Raw genomic sequence first — 20,178 nt, forward strand, 5'->3', positions numbered from 1 at the left:
ACTTTATTGAACAAAAAGATCTTGAGTTTAATTGCATCTATCATTTGAACTTCATTGAACTGAAAACGTAAAAAGAATATATTTGTTTTAATTCAAACATTTGATATGTAAAAACACAGACTGTTCACAGAATGAAGCAGACAGGAAAAATAACAGACTGTATTTACCTTCATCACACACAGCAGTGCATGTCCCTTGGTTACAATTCCACTGTTGTTACGTCACATTGAATTATTGAGAGGAAAACTGTGTTTTTGTAGCTTACAGTGCAGGTGAAGTGGAATGTAACCTGTTGGAGAAATCTTATATTACTACAGATCATGTCCGCTCTCATGTCTTTCCCAGCACAATAAAATCAGGAGCCTGTGCTGGGATTTATTTTTGGTGTGTGTGTGAGTGTGCAGACGGTGAGTCACAGAGCAGGCGGTGGACAAACAGTGACATTTATGGCGTGATACAGGTGGAGGAATACACAAGAATAGAAAAGCATCAAGCTAGACTTCAGATAAAAAAAATTTCAGATGCATTCATATTATCGGATGTTCTGTTGATCAAAGACACACAATCATCATTTCGTTGCTGCACTTTTCAGATCATCTGTTTAGCTTTTCTTCTTCATTTCAGTTTCATCTTGACGTTTTCTGATTGATTAATGTATATGTGTACTGAGGCTTTGCCAGTGCACGAACCATCCCAACAAGTCCACTGACGATGCTTCAACGTAAAGCTGACACTAAAATAACACATCCTTGATCTCAATTAATGAAATGTTGTAGTAGAAAGTCTTTACTCAAGATATTGTAGCGTGGATTGAGAACAAAATAACAATGTAAATCAAAATTATTATTCCATGGAGGTCTGGATTTGGAATCATACTCGAAATAAAAGTGGAGAATCACATTGCAGGCTGATCCACACAGGTGTGTGTGTGTGTGTGTGTGTGTGTGTGTGTGTGTGTGTGTGTGTGTGTGTGTGTGTGTGTGTGTGTGTGTGTGTGTGTGTGTGTGTGTGTGTGTGTGTGTGTGTGTGTGTGTGTGTGTGTGTGTGTGTGTGTGTCCTCCATGTGGTTGTATGACCTCCCTACAACACCTGGGCAAGCTTCTGATGAGGGGGAGGTTCTCCTCCCAGACTGGGATCAAAGTGTGCTTGGTGGATGGAACCAGACATGAAGTCCAGACGTTCTCATTTGGACTGAGGTCTGGGGGACGGGACGGCCAGTCCAGAGCATCGATGCCTTCATCATGAAGAACCGCTGACACACTTCAGCCACATGAGGCCTGGTATCAGAAGGAACCCAGGTTCCACTGCACCAGCATCTGGTCTCACACTGGGTCTGAGGATCTCATCCTGGTACCTCATGGCAGTCAGGGTTCCTCTGGCGAGAACATGGAGGCTGTGGGCCGTACAAAGAAATGCCTCCCCACACCATTACTGGGCGAGCAAGGGGCATGCATACTATGAAATTGAATCCTATAGTTGGTATCAATATTGTAAATGTAATTGTAATATCAATATTTTTATCATCTATACTCTGTGCCACAACAAACAAACATTTTGAAGTTTAATGTTAAAGGTTATGGTGGCTCTATTTTACCGGTACAATCCCATCAAGATGTATGACACTCCTGATTTACGGTGACACTGTATTTATATATTGTGTTTTGTCGTCATCTCGTGGAGAAAATTTTTTTTAAGTCCTCTTTTCTCTGATTGGCTCAATTTGCGATGTGCTCTTCTCTGATTGGCCGATAAACTGTCTGCCGTCGACAAAATTGTACCGGGCAGAAACAGATTGAGATTAAATTTCCCGATCTATAATCATAATCAAAGTGCATCTATAGAATTACATATTATATTGCCGGAAAGACTTTAGATTTCATATTCATAATTTCAGTGATTGGTGAAGAAACTCCCCTCGTGTTATCGGGGGGGTGGGGTCATAAATATTGGAGTGGTTTCTCTCCGGAAGACAATAGAGTAGGGACGGCTCGTATGGAGTTTGGTGGAAGAAATTTGTGTTGAGAGTTTCTCTCTTCGAAGCAAAATGGGCAAATTCAGATCGTGTGTGAGCACAGCGCTGGTGTTCGTGTTGTTCGAGGTGTGTCTGGTTCGCTGTGATATAACCGACGGAAACGCGGAGCACCTGAAGAGGGAACACTCGTTAATGAAGCCGTACCAAGGTAACGAGTCGCTTAGCCTCTAGTTAGCTTCCCCCCTGTCTCCCCCGACAGCTCTCTGTCCTTTAGGGAGACTTAAATGACTTTTTTTTTTAACCGTTTAGACACGAGCTGTTTCCATCTATCCCGTGATAATGGCTCGCTCGTTAAAAGATACCGTTGACAGACACGGGTCTCAAAACGGGTCTAATGTTTGCTGTCAGTCGACTCGGTTTAAAAGTTAAGACTGGCTGCGTGTGTGTCAAAAGATGGACTTCAGATTCTCACTTCTTGTCTTGAAAGCTTTGAATGGTGTCGGGCTTAATTACAGCTCCGATTTACCAGTAGAATATGAAACGTCCAGTCCTCTGAGGTCTTCAGGAAACATTTATTCGGTGCTCCCAGAGTCCAGGGGGAACGAGGTGAAGCAGCTTTTAGTTCCTATCCTCTTCACCTTTGGGGGAAATAGCTTGACAAACTCACTTCTTTTCAATCAGACCTTTAAACAATGTTAAAAGCAACAACCCATGTTGTTTTGTTTCACATAGACAGGCAATGCCAAAAAATATTACTTTTCCATTTTACGCCAAGCTACAAAAAGAGAACCCCCCCCCCCCCCTTTTTTTTGTTTTGTTTAATTAAAGGACCTGTGATACTGTGCAAGTCAGAAAGATGGTATGTGCTTTATCATGTAACAGACCAAAATAGATGAACCCTGACACGAGTAAGCACAGTTTATAAGTAAGTCAGACAGGATGAAAACAGGTTGCAATAAATGGATAAATGAGAATTTGCAGGCTTTTGAACCACGTCTCATCTTCGGTTTAAAATAAAAATGTCCATTCAGAAATTACAGATGGGTTTGATTTACCTCTGGGATTAATTGTGCACCTCCTGCAACAACTCACAGAGCAATATTGTGTAATATGGCATGATTGGAAAATGACCCTTTCAATCATATTCACATCATTTTAACAAACCAATTCATGATGAGCATCATTTTAATGTCACTTCACGGATCCCCCACTATGTATAATGAACCTTGTTGCAGCTCTGAACACTGCTAAACTGACGAGTTCACGTCTGGCAGTGAAAGTGTCATTTGCATGAGTCTTGCATGGAAAACTCCTCTAAACGCCAGTGTTTGTTCAGGGCGTGTTCCATTTAATCATGAAAGCAAGTGGACTCACTGTGACGGTTGGGATCCTTCTCTTGTGTTCTGACATCTTGTCCCTTTTTTTTTTTTTTACTACCAAACAAGTTTACAATTCTCTGGTGCATTTTTGGGGGTTTTTTTGGTCATTTTTTTCCAACGTAGTTTTTTGTTGAAATGCCACATCAGTGTTAAACACTGAAATGTCCAGCAGTCCTCTGGAGTACAACCATTGTTCAGTAATTATCTTGTTCTACCTGTTTTACAAGGTGTGCTTTTTTTCCCCTTAAAATGTCGCCTGGAATCTAAAAGGGCTCCATGTTTTGAAATCTAAGCTGTGACAATATTTACTTGGCAGGAAAACTTCTACATTAATGAGCAAGTGAGAGCCCTGTGTTGTTGTTTTTCCCTGATCCATGTGCTCTGTGTAGCTGATTGTCTCATGTTTGATCTGCTTTGCAGGTGTTGGCAGCAGCCCCTCCAGTCAGTGGGACTTCTCTGGAAGCACTTTGGTCACAAGCTCATATGTGCGACTCACGCCAGACGAGCGGAGCAAGCAGGGATCCATCTGGAACACTGTGGTGAGGAGCTCTTGTACATATCCACACGTCGACGCGATTGCACAGGAGAAAAAAAAAAGGATTAATGGGCTGTTATTAGTAAATGTAAAAGGTATTTGCTGTTGTCACGCTGCAGCCTTGCTACCTGAAGGACTGGGAAATGCATGTGCAGTTCAAAGTTCACGGGTCGGGAAAGAAGAATCTTCATGGCGACGGCATTGCAATCTGGTACACGAAGGATCGACTGCATCCAGGTAATGCTGCTTTCACCAGTCTGAGTTCTTAATGTTCACGTTGGTGTAAATAAGACTGACAATTTTCTGTTGTTATGGCAAATCAAGCATTTCTGTTAAAATGATTGGAGTTTGGTTTTAACAGAACGTGTATAACCTCTATCTGCATATCTTTTTAAAGTAGTTATAATGACCAATACCTGCACCTGGAATCTCCTGAGTAACGGCCTGAAGGTTCCCAGTCTGGTGAATGCTGATTGACAAGCTTGTCACATTCCAGAATCGTCTGAACCATTTATATCAGACAGCATCTTCAGCACTGACAAACCCAGCATCAGGACCTTGGCCAAGGGGTTTTTTTTTCCAGAAAGGAGGTTCACCAATCTTCAGCAGTCTGTCCCTGAAGTCTGAGTCGACTCACTCTGAGATTGCAGAACACCTGATCTGAATTAGTTCAGTCAACTCTGAGTATGTGAACCTTGAGTTGAGCGCGTACAACCACATTATAAAGCACCTACACCATGAGTCACTATGGCAACAGACCAAAGATTTTGCAGTAAAAGTCGCAGCGCAGCAGAGGATACACGCTGCTTCCCTGTTTTACCTGCGTAATTCTTTCTTAATTTTTTCGTAATTTTTAACAAGTCTGAATGTCACTGAGGTGCAATTGAACAGGAGAAAGGTGACCTGGGCTGCTGCAGTGTTTGTTTCTGAAAGTAAATATCTGCTGCTACTTTACACTTGTTGACGTCAGCCTGAACGTATCGCCACTTCTCTCTCCAGTACTGCAGCTCCTCTCGGGCTCCGGAATGCACATGAAAGCCGCCAAATTACTCCACTAATCCAACATTTGTGGGACCTTTAGACTGTGTGTTTCTTTCCACTTCACGTTTTATGAACTGCACTCACCACGAGTAGAATATAATTAAACTGTAGAACCATCAGTGGAACCAGGATGTACTTGAGTCTAAGCTGCACAGCAACCACTGTTAGTACTTATGTACAGTGATTTCTTTGTTTTATTGTTTTTTGGGGGGTAAATTGTTAACATTTTTCTCTTGATTTGTTTCAAATTATAGTAAATATGTTTTATCAAGACAATGTATGAATCCAAAGCCCCCTTTTTTTTTTTTTTTTTTGTAGAATAAATGTCCGATATCTGATCATTCGACATGCATGAGTAGTTTTGTGGCTTTTCTCCTCGACGTAAAAAGCAGCGCCAGTTACAGATATCAACTAATGCTGGTGGAGCTCCTCAAAATGTAAGTCATGTCTGGAAGATGCTCACACAACCTTCAAGTGTTTGGGGGGGGGGGGTTTCCCCCGAAGTGTGTAAGTTGGACCTTGTTTCACGGGTTCTTTATCAAACACTCCTCATCTTCACTCCATCTGGACGCTTCACGTCATTGTTTTGTCTCTGCGTCCCGTCGCCACCTCAAACCAGGACGTGTCCGGTGTTGTCTGCTCATGTCTGCCCTCATCTCTGCCTCCATCCTCAGGCCCTGTGTTTGGAAACAAAGATCAGTTTCTTGGCCTGGCTATTTTTTTGGATTCCTTCCGCAATGACCTCCATGGGATGGATGTAAGTGTGCAGTGTGTGTCTGTGCATGTGGCTGGAGGCCATTGACCCCGGCTTCTCTCTTTGCAGGGCCTGTGTTTTCCAACAATGCTCTCTTCCACGGGCTGGCCATTTTTATAGATACTTACTCTAACGATGATGCCACGGATGTGAGTGGGTTTCTCAGGTTTTCCTCGTCGGCATGTCTGTTTTCCACACTGTCTCAACAGCATGTCGTGAGAAAAGCATGTTCACGCTGAAAGCCCAGTTTCCATCCGTTTCAGAACGCTTATTCGGCACCAAGACTCTGCTACGAACCTTTAACTTCTTTTTACTTTTTCTAATTCATTTTATGCTCCTAATCCATCTATACTTTCTCCAAAACAAAAAAGTTTTCAAATCTTCATTTACTTCGACTTCTTCATTTCTGGCTGTATTGTCTTCACATGTGTAAATGTCATCTTTCTCTTTATTTTACCAGAATGTTTCCACATAAAAAGTGACATTGATTGCTTTTGTTTTCTGCATTGAAAAGTCAAATACACAGTGTGTGAACAACGGTACCTTAGTGTTATGAGCGTGGCGGTATGAGCTGAGAAGTACCATGTCAACATTGTTTTTATTTGACTCGTCCATTCGTTTGTCTCCCGTTGTCACCCAAGAACTCGGTGCTTGTTTGCAAGACACATTTGTTGACCACGCCTCGTCTCTCGCCAGCGGACCTTCCCGTACATTTCGGCCATGATCAACAACGGCTCGGTCAACTACGACCACGGGAAAGACGGCCGGTCGTCGGAGCTGGGAGGCTGCTCGGCGGAGCTCAGGAACCGAGACCATGACACTTACCTCGCCGTGCGCTACTCTAAAGGAAGACTCACTGTGAGTGGAGGGGGATTCACATTGACTGGACAACCAGGAACCCCGTCTGAAACACACGGATCTCCACTTCAATAACTTAATAAAAACTTTTTTTTTTCTTTTTTTCACATAAGCATTTCAACCTTTCATAAAACAAGTCATTGCGAATTGCTGTAATGCTTCAGTCCCCCCCCCCCCCCCCGGTCTGACCTGCAGGTGATGGTGGATGTGGACGACAAGAACGAGTGGAAGGAGTGCATCGACATCGGAGGCGTTCGTCTTCCCACTGGGTATTTCTTTGGCGCCTCAGCAGCTACTGGAGACCTGTCAGGTAGCGTCAGCGTTACAACAACAAACAGTTGAAACAAACATCCACTCCATCAAATATACGTGAGCGATTCTTGGTGATTTGCTCAGAGACAAAACTGGCATCATGTTGCAGATAACCACGACATCATCTCCATGAAGCTCTACCAGCTGATGGTGGAACATTCCCCAGAGGAAGAGAACTTGGACTGGACGAAGATCGAGCCCAGCGTCAGTCTACTCAAGTCCCCCAAAGGTAGATTCAAACGATGGAGAACCTGATGTACTGTCAAGATATACACACACACACACATCTATATATATCTTTTTCTAGAAGTCTGGGCAACACTGAAAGAAAACAACAAAAAAGTTGAACGAGCCAAACACAAGAAGCTAATGGTCTACAAAAGCGATGACCGCTTGATTTATACAGCACCAAATACAAGACGGTCATTTCCAGGTGCTTTTAACAGAAAAAGCCAACAGATCCACATGAGCAAGCAGATTTGTTTGCGACTGTAGAAAGGAAAAACTCCCAACAGGAAGAAACCTTTACAGAAACCACACTCAGAGGTGGAGGCATTGTGCGGACCGGTTCGGGTGAGAGGATAGAGGAGAGAGATTGGGGGGGTACAGACCTTGGTTTGTGTAGGGGGCAAGTAACAGACCCTGGTTTGGGTAGGAGGAGGTAGAGAGAGGCGGGGGGAAAGGATTAGTAGATGGATTGAGTAGGGAGAGATGCAGGGAGGGGGTGTTTTGAAGGAGCCCTAACTGTAAGCTTTAGTAAGCAAGAACGATGGAAGTTAATGGGGTGTTTTTTAATCATTAATTTTTTTGCTTAAATGGTCATATAAATGACTGAACAGCAGTTATCTTCAACAAACCTTTATTTGAACTCCAAGTAGAGTAATGAATACCCTCTCTTTTGATGCAGTTTAGATCCGCCTCCACACAAACCCCTTTCATCTTCACTGAGCCCAAATTAAAGCCTGATTTAAAAACATTTCTTTGTTGTTGTGCAGACTATACGTGATGGAATTTTCACAAAACCATAGGAGCTCCTCTCTCACACACGACTGCAGGACATACGGAATACAAGACACACACAACACTCCCTTCTCCCTTCTTGAAGCTATTCTCTGCTAATCTCCTCTCCCCAAGGTCTGGGTTCGGCGTCAGTCAAACACCCTGAACGTCCCGACAGACACCACAGCAACTCCTCTGCAGTCAGAGGCGTCGGCTAGTCACACAGGAAGAATAATAACAGGCCATGATACACTGGGCAGAGGGCAGAATGACCACGGAGACCCCAGGACAGCTGTGAATACTTCAGCCAACATAATATAAAGAGGTTTCTGTGTTAAATGAGTCAGAAATCTTAAGAGGCCTTAAGATTTTCACCAACAACTCCCTCATTTTTGAGTGTAAGGTCAACACTACTGCTCCCAAACATTTATGACAATCACAAGATGGAAACTCCAGCAAACATGATGGAGATTGCTGTCACATTTCTAATACATTCATGATGGTATTCTTTCATTGCCGGTCGGCAACTCTTTTGCGTCGGTTTTTTTCCCTTTGAATTTAAAAAGTCACACAAACTCGCCCTCGTCCCGCAGCCCCTCCAGGGTACACAAACTGTCCCTTCCAACACAATTAAACGCATAAAGACGTGCAGATGTTTACCAAACCTGCATGGAAGGTGTGAGAGGATGCACTTTGAGCCGAACACCAACCCCCCCCCCCCCCCCCAGGCCAATCCCGGGAAGGCGTAGACGAGCCGGCTATTAACGTTCCTCCATTTGCTCTTCTGACGCGTCTTAAAAACGATGGTGGGATTTCTTCTGTCCGTCCCTCTCAGACAACATCGACGACCCCACCGGAAACTTCCGCGGCACGCCGCTGACCGGCTGGAAGGTGTTCCTGCTGCTGCTGTGCGCCCTGCTGGGCATCGTGGTGTGCGCCGTGGTGGGAGCCGTGGTGTTCCAGAAGAGACAGGAGAGAAACAAGAGGTTTTACTGAGGAGAGCCTCCGCTGACGGGCGTCTGTGGTCTAATGAACTGTGTCCAGATGACGGATTGATCGAGCACATGCAATGTGAATTATTTTTTCTTTCTTTCTTTCTTTTCTAAAGATTGTACAAATGTTTATATCTTTTGAAGCACTGTCAGGAGTGTATTATTTCAACTTGTTGGTAAGGAAAAAATACTGGTGGCGAGCATCTTCAACGACCCTGAATACGTTTTCTTGTGTTCGTCAAGCAGGATTAGGATCAGTTGCTTCAGCCTACTCATTGATAAACCACACATCTCCGGCCATATTCAGTCCTTTTCTTTTCTACTTGAAGTTATGGATTTAGGCAGAAAATGTTTTTTTTTTTTTGTGTGCCTCTTCAAGCTGTGTTGCTGTATTTCATGGAATGAGGACGTAGCCTCGTCTGTGATTCATGGTGGGGATTGTTTGTTTCTGCAGTCGTGTTGAGAAGCGACTGGCAGCCAGAGGAAACATCCTGGTTCACCTCTGGAACGACCAGCGCTCCTTCAGTCACGGTTATGACGCAGATATGAACATTAATGTCGGGTGGCTATCCTAAACAACAACAATTAAAGACAATATTGACTCTAGAGCAGCTGATGTGAGCTTGGAATTCATCAGTATTAACCCAACATTATCAATTAGGCTTGTGTAGGATTTGCATGTTCTCCCTGCACATGCACGACTTTCCTGGACACTCCAGTCCACTAATTTGTTACTGAATGTACGTTTGCTGTGTAATGCGGCATCATTTAAACCATTAGCAAGGTTTTCCCTTCACTCACAACCAGCTGGATGGAGGGATGAATAATCTAAACTCAACATGATTTTTTTGTTTGGTAAACTGATGAATTATTAAAAAAAAAAAAGCTCTGCATTTTGTCTGTACCACTGTAATAAGTGGAGATGTGAACACATCTCTGCTGTTGGGTGTAAAAGCTGCGAATGTCAGTATTGGCACCAGATGAGCAGCCGCGTGTCGAGAGAAAAGCTGTTTTGGGTTGAAACCGCCATGTGAACGCCGCAGTACTGACTGATTCATGGATTCTATTGATGATCAAGTTGTGCTCTCAAGTTGCCCGCTTTGTTCTGTTCAGTTCAACCCAAAGTTATGGTTGAGAAAATGTCAAATTCCTGTAATTTCTCTTTTCAATGTCCTTCAGTCCAGATTTAAAAGGTTGCAATTGTTCTCCATAAGTGAAGTTAATTGTTTTGACCGTCATTTCAACATTAAAACAATGTTTCTAATTTTATTTTCAAATATTTTGTGATACTGTTTGGGTTTTCTTGACTTGGAAGCAGAAATTAAAAAGAAATAAAAAAGCTTGAAATGTACCTGCAATGGTCATTTTGCTGGTTGATTAAATACAATTGATACCTTAATTGTTTAAGAATATGTATAATTATTTTATTGCTGCAACTCCAGCTGCCCTGTACCACTACCATTAAAACAGAATATATTGAAAGTGTGTTCACTTTGACAAACATAATCAGGAAGGTCGTCAATATGTAAGAATAAATATTAAATAATATAAGTAAACTTTTATTCACTTAAAAAAAAATAACAGAGGAAGTTCAGATACCATTACATGCACTGAGTTTAATAAAGTACATTTTTTTGAAGCCTTTGGAATCTGAATGTGACACATACCTGAATGATTGATGGATCTTTTGAGCAGTTTTATCCAGAACATGTCCTTTTTTGCTGTTTTGAGTTGATACCAAACTGTTGACTGCACCTCTGCCATTCTTTTTTTCAGTGCAATGAAAGTTGCTCATGAAGATGTTTGATCACTTTAACAATTACAGTGACTGTCAATGACCCCCCCCCCCCTCCTTTCCTCCTCCATCGCCACCATCATGTTTCTCTTTGCATCACTCTTTACGCTGTTAAACCACTTTCAACAAGCAACAAGTGAATGCATTCAATATTTGATCGTTTCTGCAAACAAGCATATCAAGGTTTTCACCTTCCTGCGGTTTGTTTTCCTGCCACATCAGTTCATTTTGTGATGAGACTTGAAACGGCTCCTCCCATCCAATATTATGACCCATTAAAGAAAGAGGGACAACCCAAGGAACTTGTCTCGCAGTGAATTGTCTTGATTTTAGTTTACGATGTAAAAGTGTTTCGCCATGTTATCCAAAACCAAAAGCAATGTCTTTCGTACAAAAAAAAGGGGGGGTCAGAAAGTAATCTGGGAAGTGATGAAATACACACATGACCCTGTGTAAGTAGGGAAACCTTTGGGTGTCAGAAATATCTTGTGATCACAAGGTGACACTTTCTGTTTCTGTCTCCATCTGGTGGTTCTTCCCTAGAAAGCAGGACTGTGATGCACACTGAACCCAAAGCCGCCATCAGAAAACTCTGACTTGGATTTTGAGTGACGGCATCAAAGAAAACTTCCCTGATGATGATGCCTTCAGGAACAGAGGTTCTTTGAAAGATATAACTCAATATTCTATATACTGTATTCACCTGATAGCTGCAAATGAAGTTAAGATCACTTTTACATGCTGGTTTGGACTATTCTTATTATTATCAACATATAAAACTCCAAAATATTCCAGATTAAGCTTTAACACCCATACTTGTATGCGGCTCAGCTTGGTTACTTGGTAAGCTGGTGTAAACCAGACAAAACGGCTAAATGGAAGGACAAGGAATAAGAGTTCAGCAGGCACCCTACCCAAAACATCGTTGGAGATGGAAAAACTATACACTGAAACAAAAACAATAACAACTAGATTCAATTACACTTTGGAATTATAGTTTGGAATGCTTACTAACACCAAATCAGCCATGAAGGAATGTGGAATGGTCAATACATACCATATCCACATATTTTGGAATTGCCAGAAGATACAGATGTTTTGGACAACTATTCATTTAACAATGCAACATATGCTAAGATACAACATTCCTGAGAGCTGCATGATCATTTATTTGGGTAACCTAACAGAAAATGACATACATGCAGGGGATAGATATCTGGTTCAAATATTGCTGACAGCTGCATAAAAGGCTATAAAAAGGAACTGGGGTGAAGTGGGTCCACCGACACGGGCACAATGGACACAAGTAATACAGGAAAAACGGACATATTGACTAAGACTACAAGAAGATAAGTGGAAGAATTGGACCTTTTTCTTCAGGAACTCGATAAGCGACACACAATTGAAAGACTGATCAACAAAGAAGGCGAAAACTGCAAAAAAACGGACAAAACAGATTAAAGCTCCCAACGGGATGTTGTCCTTTTGCTTTTACTTTTCTTTCTTTATCTTTCACTCTTCTTTTTTTTCTCTTATAAGTCCATTACCAATCTAGGTTATGTTCACTTCAGTTACTTTTGTTCAGGATGTACAGTTCTGTTCTGTCTGTTTGTGCTGAAAAAAAGAGAAAAATCAATTTAGACCAAAGTGGAAAAAACACAACTCTGTGCTCCAAACCTCAGTGACTCCAGAACCTCAGTGACTCCAGAACCTCAGTGACCCCAGAACCTCAGTGACCCCAGAACCTCAGTGACTCCAGAACCTCAGTGACTCCAGAACCTCAGTGACCCCAGAACCTCAGTGACCCCAGAGCCTCAGTGACTCCAGAACCTGTCGGAATTCGTTCCTGCGTTCCCATGAATTCCGCGTGTTCATTGATCCAGGAGAGGCAGAAACAGAGTTGATTTCCTCCATAGTGAATTATTGATCTCACAAGCAAGAGATTACAAGATGCATATCCCAGAGGTTGCAGAATACGAGCTTGGTCCGTTCTTCCTTGCAAACCCACAGCATGCACCCTCGCTTTGCAGCAAAGAAGGGCCCCGACTGCTCTGTATCGTGTCTTTTATACATTCCAAGTTCCCCTTCTTCACATGTGGTCGGGCAGACTTCTATCTCATCTGATTCCAAACTGCTTTAAACTGGTTCTCTCCGAGATTGTTGTTCTGCGGTCAAGGTGACGCCAGAGTTTTGGTATCAACCTCCCTATTTCTCTAAATTCAGCTTACCGTGACCATGTTTACACAAGTGGAAAGCTGAGGAGACATGTCTGAACCAACTTGGAAAGTACCCAGCAGTGATCTGTAGGCTGTGAAAGACACCACCATGAATGCAATATGATTTCTGTTACCACACACAAAACAAAGGTTTAACTGCCATATTGCTTCAAACCTCAGTGACCCCAGAACCTCAGTGACTCCAGAACCTCAGTGACTGTAGAACCTCAGTGACTGTAGAACCTCAGTGACCCCAGAACCTCAGTGACTCCAGAACCTCAGTGACTCCAGAACCTCAGTGACTGTAGAACCTCAGTGACTGTAGAACCTCAGTGACCCCAGAACCTCAGTGACTCCAGAACCTCAGTGACTGTAGAACCACAGTGACCCCAGAACCTCAGTGACTGTAGAACCACAGTGACCCCAGAACCTCAGTGACTGTAGAACCTCATGACCCCAGAACCTCAGTGACTGTAGAACCTCAGTGACTGTAGAACCTCAGTGACCCCAGAACCTTAGTGACTCCAGAACCTCAGTAACTCCAGAACCTCAGTGACTGTAGAACCTCAGTGACTCCAGAGCCTCAGCTGAAAAGTCCACTTGTGAACATGAGGCGTTGTTGCCATGGACTTTTTACATTTTTCCTAAATTTGATGTGAAAGCTAAATATCCAGTGAGGCAGTGTGAGTTTCACTGATCACAAGCAGAGCATTTCTTCCCTCAAACACCTTTGTCCCAGAAAGTGTGACGCTCGTCTCCGTCCTTCCTGTTTGTCTTGCTCACTCGTGGTTTTCTGTCCCTCTGTCCCTCTGTCCCTCTGCTCATGAAGTCTCCTGAAAACAGCGGACTGTGAAGGCTTCACTCCTGCTCTGCCTGCCGATCGGGATTCCAACACTTGTTCTAAAGTCTCAGTGGTTCCGTCCTCAACCGTTTCCTCTTTGTCTTATCTGCTTCACATCTTGGCACAACACAGACTTCCTTCTTCTCCAGGAAGTTTCTGACGGTTGAAATGACATTGGCCCACGTTTTTGCAAGGATTTTTTATGTTCCCTGAGCTTCACATTTGTCTTTTACCCAAACAAAATCTGCATGCATGAAGATGTGGCTATTTGAATAACCAATGTAACCAGACTCCCCTGCCAGTCACGCATTCTTTTGCATGTTTTTGGTCTATAAAGCTAAAAAGATTAAAGAACTGGCCTCACTGGTCCAATACTGTTGGAGAAGTGTATACACTCTGTTGTTAATCCCACAAATGCATGCCCATGACACCATTTAAACACAATCTAATGAGGAGAAGCTACCAAACATGTATTTGAAGGACTGTGTCTCCTGAAAATAAGGTTTCAAAATGATGAGGAAACTTCATGCTACACAATTCAGGTGAAGAAAAAGCAAAAGGCCAGAGACAGTTGAGTTTTTGTATTTTTTTAAAGGTTTATCTGGGTTTTAATAGAAAAAAGAAAGTTACACAATTGTTATAAAATCAAAGGTCACAATGATAATGAACACTGGCAATGTAATAAAAACAAAGACCACTTTTAACAGGAACATGACAAAGAGTTGCACAAATGAGGGAAGTAAAAAAAAAAAAAGCAAAGTGAGAGATTAATAAGAAAAAGAAAAAAACGATTAAACAACTTTAAAATTATTCATAACAAAGACTGCACAGCAGCTTCAGACTCTGCACTGGAAGGTAAAGTAAAGCACAGCGAACATGTCGGGTCAGAGGAGACCCTTCTTTATGGAGTATGAACAGCAGTTTATATTTATAGATATATACACAATAAACTTTTTTTTTTTTTTTTTAGCCTGAACAAAAACATATGTACAAAAGAAAAACCTCGGGGCAACTAAACCCTACCAGCACAGGTCTAGCACCTCACCACACTCTAAACACTTGTCCTAATGCTGTGAACGGAGACGACAGGAGCACTCGCTTGTTAGTGTGTAGCGCTCACGAAGGACACGCGCTTCCTGTAGGCAGGAGGAGCCTTCAAGAAAGAAGGGAAACATGAAGGAAAAGGGTGCATGGCTTTTTTGCTGTTACAGTAATAAAAGGATATGGGTCACTTTTATTTAGCTGTGGCTGCACACAGGACTTGAAAACTCACAGGATGGAACCTGTGCACGGATCGAAACCAATTCTCAGGATGACGAACTCCAAGAGTTGGGCAGAAAAAACTAAATATATGCAACAAAGTTCAAGTGAAAATGCCCCCCCCCCCCAAAAAAAAAAAAAAAAACCCCACAAAATGAAAGCAAGGTCATTCACACAAAACTGTACAATAGAACAAAATTTCATGTTGTTCTTTACATTTTCCGTCTATAGGAGACAAGCAAGTTCATGTTCCTCTATATAAACAGGTCAAAGTCCCAAACTCTCAAGCTTTATCACCAGAATGGTCGGCGTCGACGTCAAAACCTCTCCTTAATACCACAAGATGAAAAGGTTTTTGAGAGGTGTGGGGAAAAACACGACGCAGCTGACACTTGATCATATAATTAAATGTGAAGTGAGAAAATGGAGGAGAAATTCTAATCCTTCCTCCCATTTCAGTTCGACTACTTTATGTTGAAACAATCATTTTTTTCACACCCCCGTGTTTTCGCAGTAGTACTCCGCGTCTCCATCAGGTTCAATCTGAAATACTTCATTCATCGCAGCAGATGTTCCACCCAGTAATTCATGACACATTCAAATGACAGTATTTACACCTCGCAAGTGGCTTTTCATTGCGCCGTGTCGTTTGAGGAACAACAGTCGGAACGCCGACGGCCGCGATTTGGATGGAAGCGTTTCTTCCGGGAGGAGAATCAAGTGACCGGCCTCTCTGAGGATTGACAAGGTCATACGTGTGATGACTTCTTCTTGGATTACATTTTTTGTTCTTTTTTTTTTCAAATGTTAATTTTTCCAGGGATCACATACAAAAACTCTAATCTTGAGGAAAAGATGCTTTGTAACAGATTTTAACCGTAGCTGGTTTCCATCCCAAATCACGGAGAGACGCCAGCTGTTGGGACGGAAATCAGTTTCAAGAGACGCGTTGCCATGGAGGAACACAACTTGGGTCCAGTCAACTTCACTCTCCTCGACCGGAATTGCTCCATTACTGGGATCCAATCTAATACTTGACAAAGATAGATTTGAATTCTCTGACAACTACTGCAAATGAAATTGAACCTCCCCCCATCCCCCAAAATAAAATGACATTTTACAAAAAGCAGCAGCACATATATTTGATAATGACTGTGTGAGAAGTCGTAATGAGCCTGAAGTCCGGGTTCAGTCAGATGACGCACAGATTCAAAAGAGGAAATCAAATACCGACCCCCACTGAAATGAACCGCATGCTTGGATGTCGCTGACAGATCTGCTGGGGTTTTTTTTTTTATCTCTGTAATAGTATTTAACATCCGTATTTTACTAATTGCAGTTCATAGCAGAGGGACCATTTTTCATAAACCATATCATGTAATTATCATATAATACATAGACAGCATTAGTCATACTCAAGATGTTAAAAACATCCATTTAATGCTTCAATTAAAAAAAGCAACTGTCTTGATATTAATTTAACTAACATTGTCCAGGTGTAATACTATTTTCTCAAAATTGTACATGTTTCTTGAGATGTACTGATCAATACATTCATGGAAAGACTCTGACAGTGTAGCCCATCACCTCGTACTTCTGCCCCATCACCTTGCTCAGTCTCATTTTTAGGATTTGGCACTCTGGAACCACGTCCGGGCCTTCGGTGTGGGGAAAAGAGTCCGTTCTCAGTCCCTGCGCGGAGACCCGCGGCTTGGGGTGGTTGAGCACCACCACCGGCTGGTACGGACCCGGGCGCTTCACGAGCTGGTCCACCTTCAGCGGCATCGGGTGGACCACGGTCCAGTCCCCCCCCACGGGCACCTGAGCCTTATATCTGGATATTCTCATTTTTAATCCCTTCTTGCACTTCTTCCACACGCCAACTTGTACCCTTTTCAGAGAGACAGTCAAATACTTTGAAGAGATGTCTTGCTCAGTTTTGATGGCCTGCTGAGAATCGTCCGGGGTCGAAGGCTCCTTTGCACACGTGGAATTTTTAGATTCCTCATCCGTGACTGATTTCGAATCGGTAGACTGGCTGCTTTTGGGATCATCTGGCAGAGAGCAGTTCTGCTCCTCCTTGACGCAGTTGTTGCTGGGGGTCAGAGCAGAAGCCTGCTGAATACTCTTGTCGGACTTTTCTATTTTCACGGAGTCGTTGATACTCTTGGTCAGCAGGTCGGGGGCGAGCAATCCGTTCTTTGTGTCCTCCTGGGCACGGCGGCCGGCGATTGGAGCTTTGCTGATCTGCGCGGGGACGTTTGCCATCTTGGCGTGGATTTGAGTTGCACTCGCAGAACCCACGTTTTTATCCATCACGATTCCTCGTAGCGCCATAACGAGCGGCTTGATGGGACCTTGATCGTCCCCTGGCTGTTGACTTAAGGAAAACACAGAAGAGATGACTGGAAAACTCTCCGGGTCGGACACGACCGCTTCTTTTCTCACCTCGTTAAATTTGGCATCCTGAGACTGAGAAAAGATTTCCGAAGATGCGCATTTGGAGAGGAAATCTGTTTTGATTGACAAGGGAATGTTAGGAGTCCTGGGTAATGAAAAAGGCTTGTTTACAGCATTATCCTTACTGAGTAAAACGGCCGGAGGTCTGATCTGAGCAGCTGTGACAACCGGGACACTGACGGAGGGAGAAGCTGATTTCAGACTCTGCGGGGTCATGGACGCAGAATCCTTGATGGTTTTGGAAACAGCGTTGCTCTTATGGTGGCTCACCCCGGGCTCCACCTTCACGGCCATTGACACGCTTTTGGAGTCGCTTGGCCTTCTGGGTGGAATATTGAGGTAATGCTCTGGACGTACAAGCTTCCTGTCTTCCATCGCTCTCTGGGAGACGCTGGTTCCCTTGCTGTCTGGATGCAGCATGGTGTTCAACATGTTGATAACGCCCCTGGAGGCCGCGGAGGAAGACGCTGCCTTGGGGCTCACGGGTGCCGCCGGTAGCCTGGTGCCGCTGTTGCCTTCCCGCACAGGGCTGAGGATAGTTTTTGGAATCTTGTTTGGGATGACTGGGCTTGAGTCCAAGTTGATTATTTCTTGCGCTGGTCTTTTTAAACCACACTTACTTTTGATGACAGTATTTGGGAGGTTGTTGGAAACACTCACTGGAACTACGGCTGGGTGCTCAACAGTCACAGCTTTTTGTTCACACTGTTTCCTATTGACTATGCACGTGCCCATACTATTAGACCTCGCTGTGTTTGGATGATTTATTGTGGAGGACAATGGCTTCCCCACAGTCAAGTTCTGAGGGACCATGGTCCTTGTATCTTTGATAACAGACTCGTTCTCTTGTTGAGAGACGAGCCTGAGCTTTAACTCCTTTGTCCCGTTGACGGTTTTTACCTCGACAAGTTCAACCAGGCAGCCAGCCGGGATTGAAACCTCTTCTGGCAGAGAGACTGTGAGAGCCCTGTTGTGCTGAATGAGTCCGTTGAAGGGGGAACGTTCTGCAACACCGTTAGCGACGTGTGAGACATTTGTGTTCATCGTTTTCCCTCTCTGCTCATCTTTTGCCAGTCTGACCGCGGGTACACTTGGCGGGGGTACCGACACTCGGACAACCGGTCGAGGCGGCGCTGGTTCAGCAGTGGACGCGCTTGTTAAGGCACTGCAGACAGGGACCTGTGGAGCTTTGGTCATCCCCAGCTTAGCAGGCCCTTGGCTGATGCTTTTGCTATGCAGACGGTCGATATGCTTCACAAGGCACAGTCTCCTCATGTAGCCTTGTCCACAGTGAGGACATACGAACGGATACTTCGACGTGTGTTGCTTCAGGTGTGCGTTCAATTCCGCTTCGCTGAAGGAGACGCTGTTGCAGTAAAAACAGTAAAATCGCGTCCCTGCGTGCTCCATCATATGCTTGTTAAACACTGTGGCATCCGTAGAGGCAAATCCACATTTCTCACAGTACATCACTTTGGGAGGGCCCAACACGTGGTCCATGTTGGGATGTCCGGCATGCACAGAAGAGGGCATGTTTTGATAGCTGACAGGCTTCATGATGAGGTCCACCGGTCATCTAGCAGACGGTCTCAAACACTAAAAGTCTCAACTAAACAGTGAAGAACAAATCCATCGCTGCGGGACGTCTGGAAGGTTTATCCCTCGGGATGGCTGCCGCAAGGTGTCATGTTCCTGTTGAAAGGCAAAAAGGACAACAAAAATCATTAGAAGTGCAACATAACATTTTTGGTTTAAAACATCAAATACAGCAGTGGTCGCCAACACACCAGGTCACACACAAGGATAAGTCGCCCGCTGGCCTGTTCTAAAAATAGCACAACTCACAAATGCAATTTTATTCTGTTGCTATTCTTTTAAAATCAGACTTGCATTTATATAGATTTAAAAATGACCATATCTTAAAGATCAAGTAAATAAAAATGTGTTAAATACAATACATGAGATCCCTGGTGCGCTGTGTGGAGGAACGACACTGACGGAGGTCATTTTAACTGAGTGACGCGGTGATAAAGTCTTTGTCGGAAGCCTTTTCACCGATGATGTAGTCCAGTGACGCTGGCCTGCCGTACGTGGAGACGAATCTCTGAGTCCTAATCGGTGCTTTGATTGATTTTGATTTCACTCATTGTAAAGATGTGCTTTTGTTTATATTTTTTTATTTTCAATCTGCCATTCCTCAATGTTGTTAGGTAGCATTGAGGTTAAAGTCAATATCTTCACTGTTATCGAATTTTTATGTCAAGAGGGTTTCGTGGCTCCGGAGTTTCTGTTCAATGGAAAACGGGTCCAAATGGCTCTTCGGTGTTGAAGGTCGCCGACCCCTAGACGAGGGAAAGTGGGACATTTTTTCTATGAAATGTTGATTTCTATGGCATCATCAATGATAATACATAACTAAAGAGTGTGTCAAACTGGAAGCTCTTCGTATGACTCAGTACCTATGAAGGTTGGTGAGCCCTGAAATACAGCACAACAAACAACGTGAAATATTTCTTGGTGCAAAAATATCTACTGAAGTTAAATATCGTCAAAACATGAGCCATGGCATATTTCCCATGGCAACATGTGTATAAAAACATCATTAATGATAAGGGATGGTCCCATCCAGGCCAAAATAACTGGATTGGTTATCGGATTTTTTATTTATTACAACCATCCGATCAAGTTCACTTTGCGTGACATGCCGTAACACAGAGGAGCTATCGCCATGGTTACCATGCGCCTGTGCTTTTGTCACTTGAAC

General features: G+C 43.4%; 2 protein-coding genes across 3 annotated transcripts; one reads left to right on the plus strand and one right to left on the minus strand.

Moving 5' to 3' along the window:
- Positions 1 to 1,993: 1,993 nt before the first annotated feature.
- On the plus strand, positions 1,994 to 10,347 carry lman2 (lectin, mannose-binding 2). Of its 2 annotated transcripts, none has more exons than XM_080502094.1 (8): positions 1,994 to 2,180; positions 3,772 to 3,890; positions 4,006 to 4,123; positions 5,602 to 5,684; positions 6,378 to 6,539; positions 6,735 to 6,849; positions 6,961 to 7,080; positions 8,686 to 10,347. In XM_080502094.1, exons 1-8 carry the CDS (start codon positions 2,045 to 2,047, stop codon positions 8,844 to 8,846), a joined length of 1,014 nt encoding a protein of 337 aa, XP_080358220.1. In that variant the 5' UTR covers positions 1,994 to 2,044; the 3' UTR covers positions 8,847 to 10,347. The 2 variants fall into 2 exon arrangements, with proteins under 2 accessions (XP_080358220.1, XP_080358221.1); XM_080502095.1 differs by lacking the exon at positions 5,602 to 5,684 and adding an exon at positions 5,751 to 5,830.
- Positions 10,348 to 15,121: 4,774 nt separating this feature from the next.
- Positions 15,122 to 18,986, minus strand: LOC308134156 (uncharacterized protein; the record flags this gene model as incomplete). Its single annotated transcript, XM_080501787.1, has 1 exon — positions 15,122 to 18,986. A coding segment is annotated over one exon (2,478 nt), but the record flags the coding sequence as incomplete, so codon positions are not given.
- Between the last annotated feature and the right edge of the window lie 1,192 nt (positions 18,987 to 20,178).

The sequence above is a fragment of the Blennius ocellaris genome (genome assembly GCF_963422515.1).
Source record: "Blennius ocellaris genome assembly, chromosome: 9".
NCBI lineage: Eukaryota > Metazoa > Chordata > Actinopteri > Blenniiformes > Blenniidae > Blennius > Blennius ocellaris.